We start from the raw sequence: 10,002 nt of genomic DNA, 5'->3' as shown, positions 1-10,002 counted from the left end.
TACTCTACTTGCTGAAATGAATCGAGGAATACTGAAACGTATACAAGGTTAAGGAAAGATTAACTCATTGGCGGTCATTGGCGGCCATCGACGTCTGGGACAATGATCGCCGACAATGGCCGCTAAAGACGACATTAATCGAATTTTTAAAAATATTTTTACTATTTTTTCATGTTTATTTTAAAATAATGAAGAGAGTACTATTTATATTTCATTTTTTAAAATGTTACAATAAAAAAAAAAAATCCTATCATTTTATTTAAATAAAAATAGGGAAAATTAGCAAATATATTCGCTTTTTATCGATTTCTTAATATTTAAAACACAACTATACAAATACAATACATTAAAACAATAAATAAATATAAAACAAAATTGGGAAAAAAATTGCTATTTTTTTTTAAATAAAGGTTTTATACTTAAAAAAAAGAAGAAAAAAACTGAATATGACTTTTTTTTTTTTTTAAATAAAGGATTAAAAAAAAAAAAAGTTGAAAAACAGTATGCATTCAATTTCGTCCAGCTTTTAATTTCTAAAATGTTTTTAATCCTTTTTAAATTTGAATAAAACAATATTTTGTAGTATTTTTACCTATTTCTTAATATTTAAAGCACAACTATACAATTACAACAAATTAAAAAGAAATAAATATGAAACAAAATTGGGAAAAAAATAGCTATTTTTTCATTTTTAAAATGTTTTTATAATTAAAAAAAAACTGAATATGACTCACTTTTCAAAAAAGAATAAAAGGATTTTTTTTTAAAAAAGAAGTGAAAAACAGTATGCACTCACTTTTTGTCTATTTTTTAATTTTAAAAATGTTTCAATCCTTTTTAAATTTGAAAAAAAAAACAAATTTTTTTAGTATTTTTACCTATTTCTTAATATTTAAAACACAACCATACAAATACAACAATTAAAAAAAAATTTATATAAAACAAAATAGGAAAAAAAATAGGTATTTTTTTCATTTTTAAAGTATTTTTTATAATTAAAAAAAAAAGTAAAAAAGTGAATATGACTCATGCTTTTAAAAAATATATAAGGATTTGTTTTTAAAGGTAAAAAACAGTATGCATTCACTTTTGTCTATATTTTTATCTTTCTTATCTATCTTATCCATACTATCTTTTTATTTTTTAGTATTTTTAAAAAATGTATTATTTTTAAAAATTATTTATTTAAAAAAAAAAATTTAAAATGTGTTTAATCCTTTTCATCATTTTAAATTTAAAGACAAATAAATATTTCTTTTGAAAATACTGTTATTGATTTAAAAAAAAAAAAAAAAATTTCTTGATCAAAAAAATGGGAGGGGCCAAATAAAAAGATGTTAAAAAATTATTATGGAATGAGTTAAAAATTACATGGAATTAAAACAACAAACAACATAACAAACATTAAAAAAAAAAATTAAAAATTAAACACAACATGGAATGCTAATTTCTGAAAAGGTGCATGCATATTCCCAAATATGAAAATGAAATTACAAAACATGACAAAAAATTAAACAAATCCCCCAAAAATATTGCGATAAAAAACAACACGCAATGCAGAAACACGACTCGCTTTCATAGAGTATTTTACAATCATTTTTGAAAGAATAATTCCAACACCTTTGATTATTTATCATGAAGCTTTAATCACATGACATCATCATTAATATCATCATCACTTCTATTACTTGTTGTCGTTATTTGTGATCGTTCACATAGACGTGTCCGATCGTAGTTTTTTGCGATCATTCATACAGACGTCCGATCATCGTTCAGCAAATGATTTTATCGCTAGTAGATGTCCAATCCGGTTGAACAAGGAGGATACCCCCAATTCAACCGGATTGGACGTCTATCCCCGTCAATGGCAGCCAATTAGTAATTCATAGCATTAATTTTAGCACTATTTACATAAACACTTCCATCATTATGTTATAGAAAAATAAATCAGAAACACCCCAAGCGACAAACACTTTCATGACGTCACATCATATCAACTTAAATATATGGAATGACACTGGCCGTAGCGACATCTTTGCCGCTCTCTTGTGGTCACAATAAGAAACGCATCCGAACGGAAGACTGACAACTCTTTCATCATCCATAATTTCTTACATAAATAATTAAATACATCAATAAATATGGATCCTGTACACTTAAATTACTACAACTGCAAAAATAAAATGTACTTATAAAAAAAGAAATGAACAAAAACTGATGTGATTCGGTCGTCTTTCAACCTCATCTTAACAGTAACAACCTGAACTTTTTCTTTACGCTGATTGGTTGCATTAATAAATATTCAAGCAATAAATCCATAAATACTCCTGATTGTATTTTTACACGGTACTGTAAGGTTCGTGTGTGATTACGGCACGCATGCGATAAAAACACAACACTCGTTGGATCAGACGCGCACGCTTACAAGCAGGTTTGCTAGTATTGGTGTGTAGTAGTATTTATGTGTGTATATTTGTGTGTGTACTAGGGCTGCCAGTAAATATTTTATGACTTCTGGAGTCAAAATAATTTGTGGCAGCCCTAACGCTGTGTGGGGTTATGTGTAATTGTGTTGCGCATACGTAATTATTAACTTTATGTGACAAATTGTAAACTGTGTGTGGTCATGCCACCGTTTTGTGCAGTCTTACCAGCAGGGAGGGGCAAAGACTGAGCGGAATGCTAATGCTAACAGCTACACAACTTCAACACATTGAACTACACACACGCGCGCACGAAAAGCACAAGGAAAGTGGGAGGAGCCAAAGACACAGACTACTGATTAATATTCGTGAATTGCACTGACTCCGCCCCTCCCTGACAGTTGTTATGGAAACACTGTGGCTGCTTGTCCTTGGTGTGGGGGAGGCGGGGCTTCAGCCAAGGTGCTATGCAATGCATGCTGGGAATTGGGGCACTCTTTTCAGGCGGTCCAAGTCCGGAAGCCCCGCCCCCCCCTTGCCACCTGGCCCATTTTTGTCCCAGCCTCTTCTGTCCAAGTCTAAAAGGAGTTTTCTTCAGGCAGCAACAAAGACACCAAAGAAAAAAAAAAATTATATATTTTTTAAATTGTTTATAGTTCAGTAATTGATCATGTTTCAGTGCCAAATGACGGCGATAGTCGTCCATTCCGTTTGGACTAGGAGAGCCTGGGAGAAATCGATCGCTGTAGGATATCTCAGTTCAGACTGATTGGACGTCTATTGTCGTCAATGGCAGCCATTGAGTTAAGCTGTTCTGAGTGAACTTTGAAAACTTTTAATCTTTAAGTCGAGAATAACTACAAGGACACACACAAAAAAAGTAATTTTGACGCACTTTAGCATTTAGCTAATGCTAATATATACAGTATGTAATCATAATAATGTCTTACCTTTATCCGTTCGAGTTTTGGAGTCTCCAAAGGGGTCGTCGGTGGGGGAGGAACATGCAGGAGCCCCCCAGGCATCATTTGGATCAGCAGAACCTTCACAAAAAGAGCAAAATTCAAATAAAAACTTCAGGAACACGACTAGCTAGCTACATAATTCATACAGAAATCAATCATTTTTGTAAATAATTTCATTTTGTCTGACCTGGCGCCCCCCAGGGGTCATTTTGAGCTTTGGACGTGTCCCCAAACGGGTCACAATTGTCTACAGGCGACGAGGCGTTGTCTCCCCACGGGTCTGAACCAACAGGGGGCGCCGAGGTGGTCCCCCAGGCATCGCTACCGCTCTGGGACGAGCTCAGCGGGGGCGCGGCGAAGGGATCCGACGCCCCGCTTTCTCCTTCTTTGGGGGGCGTCAAGGGGGCAGAAAAGGGGTCGTCTTTAGGGGCGGTAAAAGGGTCATCCTTCGGTGGCGTCGTGGCTTCGGCGTTGACGCTAGGTGCTGTGAAAGGGTCCTCTTTTTGGGTACTAAAGGGGTCGTCTTTTGGGGGTGTCGTCAAAGCAGCAGGTGGGCTTTTGTTGCATTGTGGGGTGTTAAAGGGGTCATCTTTAGGGGTATTAAATGGGTCGTTTTTAGACGTGTTATCATCTTTTGGGGTGTTGAAGGGGTCATCTTTTGGGGTACTAAAGGGGTCGTCTTTTGGGGTATTAAATGGGTCGTCTTTAGGGGTGTTGAATGGGTCATCTTCAGAAGGGTTAGCATCTTTTGGGGTGGTGAACGGGTCGTCTTTTGGGGTAGTAAAGGGATCATCTTTTGGGGTATTAAATGGGTCGTCTTTTGGGGTGTTGAATGGGTCCTCTTTAGAAAGGTTATCATCTTTTGAGGTGTTGAAGGGGTCATCTTTAGGGGTGTTAAATGGATCATCTTTAGGGGTGTTAAATGGATCATCTTTTGGTGCGTTAAATGGGTCAGCCTTAGGGGTGTTGAATGGGTCATCCTTCGGCGTGTTGAATGGATCATGTTTTGGGGTGTTGAACGGGTCATCTTTTGGGGTGTTAAACGGGTCATCTTTAGGGGTGTTAAATGGGTCATCTTTAGGGGTGTTTTCATCTTTTGAGGTAGTGAAGGGATCATCCTTGGGAGTGTTAAATGGATCATCTTTAGGAGTATTGAAGGGATTGTCTTTAGGGGTTTTAAATGGGTCATCTTTTGGGGTGTCAAACGAGTCATTTTTGGGTGCGTTAAACGGGTCGTCTTTCGGGGTGTTAAACGGGTCGTTATTAGAAGACGTGAAGGGATCTTCTTGCTGGTCTTCAAAGGAGTCCTTCTGTTTTGGGGTGGCGTTTTGCACTACAAATGGATCATCTGTTTGTGCTTTGAAAGGATCAGACGGTTTGTCGTCTGCGCTCGGAGAATTCTCGTCAGTTTTAGATGGCGCAGGAGCCGAATCCGAGGGTGCACCCCAAGGATCTGTTTTAGGGGCCCCCCAAGGGTCTGGCTTGGCGTCGTCCTCCTCTGCTGTCTTATCACCAGTCCAGGCCTGATCCCCTACATTGTCAGATTTACCGGCATCTTCCCATTTCAGCTCGTCTTCAGACAGTTTGGCCTAAACAAAACAAAATAGCAACCTCATTTAGCAAAAACGAATTAAATGCCATTTCTGGAGAAATTGCTTGGGGAGCGTTGCTGTGCAGGTTGGTAAACTTGTAGTACTTGTTGAATAAGTACACGCAAGGGCACGTACTGTACCCTAGTTGTATGATTACACTCAAGTAATTGCACTTGTAGTACAAGTACATACAGGTAAGTGCACTTGTAGCGCAAGTACACGTTGGTGAATGTACACGTAATTTTGGTAAACGGGCACGTAGTTGGAGTGCAAGCACGCCCAAGTGCACGTACTTGGAGTGCGAGTAGGCGCAAGTGCACCTTCTTGCAGTGCGAGTAGGCGCAAGTGCACCTTCTTGCAGTGCGAGTACGCGCAAGTGCACCTACTTGCAGTGCGAGTACACGCAAGTGCGCGAATTTGTAGTGCTAGCACACGCAAGTGCACGCACTTGGAGTGTGAGTACGCGCAAGTGCACGTATTTGTAGTACTAGCACGTGCAAGTGCACATTCTTGCAGTGCGAGTACACGCAAGTGCACGTATTTGTAGTGCTAGCACACGCAAGTGCACGTACTTGTAGTGCGAATACGTGCAAGTGCACGTACTTGTAGTACGAGTACGTGCAAGTGCACGTACTTGTAGTACGAGTACACCCAAGTGCACGTACTTGTAGTGCTAGCACACGCAAGTACACGTATTTGTAGTGCTAGCACGCGCAAGTGCACGTATTTGTAGTGCGAATACGCGCAAGTGCACGTTCTTGCAGTGCGAATACGCGCAAGTGCACGTACATGCAGTGCGAGTACATGCAGTGCACGTACTTGCGGTGCGAGTACACCCCAGTGCACGTACTTATAGTACGAGTACACCCCAGTGCACGTACTTATAGTACGAGTACACCCCAGTGCACGTACTTATAGTACGAGTACACGCAAGTTCACGTACTTGTAGTGCGAGTACACGCAAGTGCACCTACTTGTAGTACTACTACACGCAAGTGCATCTACTTGTAGTACTACTACACGCAAGTACACATACTTGTAGTACATGTACACGCAAGTACACATACTAGTAAATGTACACGAAAGTGCACATACTTGCAGTACTAGCGCACGCACTTGCACGTACTTGTAGTAGATGTACACACAAGTACACATACTGTATTATTAGTGCAACTACATGTACACTTGTAGTACAGGTACATAGAAGTACACATACTTGTTTGTAACAACAGTTCCCAAAGGTCCCCACAATAGCTGGCGGGAAACAAATTAAATAAAAATAAACTAGAATGAAAATCAAAACTATGATAACCTTGTGGAAGAGGTGCTCAAAGTTGTGCTAGCAAGTAACAAAATTGCTAGCGAAGGAGTTGCTAAAAGTTGCAGACTGACCCTCCTTTCCGTCTCCTTCTTCTGCTCCTCCTGCTTTATGCGTTCCTCCTTGCGAGCGGCGAATGACGCCGTCAGGTCGGCTACAGACGGGATGTTGTCCAGCGATGGGAGCCCCGTGGAGCCAGGGACGTAGCACGGCTTGTAGTTGGGGTCCTTGACGGTGTCCAACGACGAGGCTGCAGCCAGAGCGCCGCGTGAGAAGATGAGACGGCTGACATGAGTGGAAGAGGCGTTTGCTTACCCGCCGAACCTTTTGATGTCTTCTCTCGGGTCTTGACAGCAAAGTCTCGTTCCTCCTTGAGTTTGTCATCATCCTCCATCAGGACCAGGACCACTTTAGCCTTCTCACGTACATTGGCACCCTTAATGACCCAGATCGGAAAATAATACCACAATGATGCATTTGGGGAAAAATTACACATTAATTATGACTGCTTTTAAACCAGTACTTATCAAATAGTGGGGCGCGCCCCCTCAGGGGGGCACAGTGCGATGTCAGGGGTGGCGCATGTGACCTCGGGGAACATGCTTTTCTTTTTTTTTGTTTGTTTCCGTACTGGAATAAAGTGTACTTGCACATCCACTCAGTGGGTGGCATTGGGGCTCTCATTTTCAGAGTGCGCGCAATATTTTTGAACTAAGCAAGAGCACACAGAAAAGAGATATGAAGAGCTGTGAGTGTGCGCCATTTTCGAAAGCCGTTTTCCAGCCGGACTCACGCAGCGACCTTCTCCGTTTCTCACGTGTCCGCACGAGAAGTGCCATTTTCGGCTTGGGATCGTCACGACGACCGCCCTCACCTACGGTTCTCCCTCGGCCGCCGAGAATGCGCTTTTTATCGTGCCGTTTGCCTTTTGGCTTTGACTTTTAATACAGTGGGAGATGAGGAAAGACCACTTTTTACCATGTCTAAAAATAATTCTAGCGGACAGCCGGAAGCCAAATCAATTAAGACGCCACTAAGCCGCTTGTTTTTCAGCGAAAACGTGCCGAATATTGCCAACAATCGTCCCGCTTTGTCATTGTAGTATCAGTAAACCAGTGAGCACCGTTAGCCTGCTCAGTGCAAAATAACCCCACACCATTGCAAAGGAGGTGATATGGTGAGTAGCAAAAATAAAAACTGTCCTTCTGACCAAAGACACTCTTTTTTTTCTTTAATTCAGTTTTGTTTTTTGGGTCAAATTTTTTGGCATATTGTGCTGACGTTTCTAATCAATTTGAATTTGTTATTATTTTCTGATTTTATTACATTTTTCTGTATCAAGTGGTCAAAAATGTACCTTGAGTGTATTTTACAGTTTGGATGTGACTTTTTTTAAAATTCAGGCAAATTGATGCGTGTTAAGTCGTTCCTGTTACAAACAAAACATTGTTAATAAAGTTATACTTTATTATAAGTTGATCTATGTTACTTTTTTTCTTTAATAGAAAAAAAGGACAATGTTAGGCAGAGGCGTACTTATTATTGTAATTTTATAGACAAATGATACTATTTACAGTGGCGGCAGAGAGTTTGGGGGGGCGCGGAACATTTACGTCTTCCTTGGGGGGGCGTAACAGAAAATAATTGAGAAGCACTGTTTTAAACTAACATGCCACAATTTTTTCCTCTATCAAGTAGTGCTGCAACGTAAAAATATTCAGTGTAAACAGAAGCAGTAGTCGCTTATTTTTTTCAAATGTTAAGATTTAAAGATATCTATTTATCTACTGATACTTGTTTTGACTTTTAAAATTGCTGTATATTAAGTTTGCATAAAATCATCATCAACATCTCCTTGGCCGTCATTGACTGCGCTAGACGTCCAATCCATTTCAACTGGGAGGGACGAAAGAACGAACGTGAATTGTTTAGGATCATTCCAGGGTAACTTCCTCTACATTTTTAAATATTTCCTGTTACTTTTAGGACATTTCTGGGCAGGAAATGGTCTTTTTATGGCATAGAAATGTTGATTAAAGTTTCATATCGTTTTATATCGCTATATATAGATTTATGACACAGCGTTAGCGGCAAGCTAGCATCGTTCACCTGATCTTTGCCATCTTTCTCCACGAATCGATACTCTGTGAGCGCTTTGACGATGTAGATGTTGTCTTTCATCTTGAGCAGCACACGGTCGTCACCAGTCTTCAGGAGGTACTCCAGCAGCGTCAGAGACTGCAAAACGTCAAACATCTTCACAAAACGGCGTCCCTCTGCCCTACGTAAACGTGCAATTATTTAATATTTTGCCTTGTGGATGTGCCTCCAGTTTCTGTCGTCCTTGAGCCTCTTCCACAGCATGGTCATGATCTCGTTACAGGCCACCACGTTGTAGGTGAGATCCGAGATGTCGGCCATCTGTGAGCTGGACGGGCCCCACGGGTCGTTGGATGTGGCCTCACGGACCTGCCGATGGCCCGGGTCAGCTAATGTTTCTTCTTCTCTGCTAACGTATCGGCGACCTACCTTAACCTCGGCCTCAGAGTAGTTCTGGACCAGGTTCTTCAGCTGTCTTCGCAACATGGACGACGTCATGGTGCCTACTGATAAGAAGATATTGGTTGTAGTAGTGCTTTGGAAATTGTAAAATATGTAAGTAAAATAAGTAAAATATGAAGAACACCAACCTTCAGTGATGTCCCGCTTTGCTATCAGAGGCTAATGATGCTAATGTAGCAGTGCAGCTAGTGGCTCATTGTGTTGATCGCTTTGGTTGTTGAAACCACGAGTTGATGATCTCAAGATGAAGCTAAACATAAAAAACACATATCTTAACTGTTTCAGTGGATATGATCCATTCAACGGTATATTAACTCAATTTAAACAATTTAAATATGTATATCATAGACGACAGATCCATTTGAACTGGGAGGGTGGCATCCCCCAACGTCAAATGGATTGGACGTCTGTCGCCGTCAAAGGCAAACAATGAGTTCAATTAAGCATGTAAGCGAAGAAACTCAAGAAAACGTGACGTCCATGCCGCCAATGCCGAAATTGTGAACCCACAATATCGGTTGTGTTAACTATGAATAAAACTATACTCAATATATTCACAATATTCGCCATAAATCCACCTCAAATCATGTAGCTTTCGTTAGCTAAGAAGCTAAACACTAGCCGACGGCGTCTCGAGTCTCCAACAAGTCAACGCAGGCAAAAAGCCAACAATTTTCACGACGAAATAACACTTAAATTCACGTAAACGCCCTTGAACGCATCGTGTTTTAACGATGTTGATTTTCAGAACCTTGGAGAGCGACAGGAGGCAACATGGCGGCGACTGGGAGAAATTCATGTCTAAAAAGAATCATTTTTACTCAAAACAAAACAAGATACGCTTGGTGGTACACAATTAACATGGGAGTACATGTTGTATTTGCCGGACGCCGACAAAGCGCTGCGGGAAAGTGCCAAATTAAAGGTAAATATAAGCTACTCACCGTGAAACATTCGAGGATCTTTTGCTTCTTATTCGTGCTCGAGCTGAATTTTGTCAAGCAATCGGTTTTACAGCGCCCTCTAATGACTGGAGAGTGGATCGGTTGAAAAGCATGAACTAAAATAATTTTCTGAAGTGCGGATCTCACAAATAAAAACATAGAATGTCAATTTGTCAAATGTTTTTATTGAGATAAACA

The 10,002-nt window shown here is 40.2% G+C and overlaps 1 protein-coding gene across 1 annotated transcript; it reads right to left on the bottom strand.

The window, feature by feature from the left end:
- Positions 1-1,611: 1,611 nt before the first annotated feature.
- On the bottom strand, positions 1,612-9,936 carry LOC130910626 (epsin-1-like). The gene is made up of 10 exons (XM_057828080.1): positions 9,805-9,936; positions 8,989-9,110; positions 8,828-8,904; positions 8,612-8,767; positions 8,408-8,536; positions 6,614-6,734; positions 6,373-6,548; positions 3,576-4,977; positions 3,374-3,466; positions 1,612-3,015 (listed from the first exon to the last, which is right to left on the bottom strand). Exons 3-10 carry the CDS (start codon positions 8,894-8,896, stop codon positions 3,002-3,004), a joined length of 2,160 nt encoding a protein of 719 aa, XP_057684063.1. The 5' UTR covers positions 8,897-8,904; positions 8,989-9,110; positions 9,805-9,936; the 3' UTR covers positions 1,612-3,001.
- Positions 9,937-10,002: the final 66 nt, after the last annotated feature.

The sequence above is a fragment of the Corythoichthys intestinalis genome, chromosome 22, assembly GCF_030265065.1.
Source record: "Corythoichthys intestinalis isolate RoL2023-P3 chromosome 22, ASM3026506v1, whole genome shotgun sequence".
In the NCBI taxonomy this organism is placed as follows: Eukaryota; Metazoa; Chordata; class Actinopteri; order Syngnathiformes; family Syngnathidae; genus Corythoichthys; species Corythoichthys intestinalis.
Note: the sequence above shows the minus strand (reverse complement) of the source record. Positions and strands in the feature narration are given on the sequence as shown.

Excerpts from the sequence above, each read along its gene's own strand:
- LOC130910626 (XM_057828080.1), bottom strand. The coding sequence starts at position 8,896 with ATGACGTCGTCCATGTTGCGAAGACAGCTGAAGAACCTGGTCCAGAAC. Across the intron at positions 6,735-8,407 it reads AGAAAGATGGCAAAGATCAG|GGTGCCAATGTACGTGAGAA; the intron begins GTGAACGATGCT and ends TGGGTCATTAAG. Across the intron at positions 3,467-3,575 it reads TGACCCCTGGGGGGCGCCAG|GTTCTGCTGATCCAAATGAT; the intron begins GTCAGACAAAAT and ends CTTTTTGTGAAG.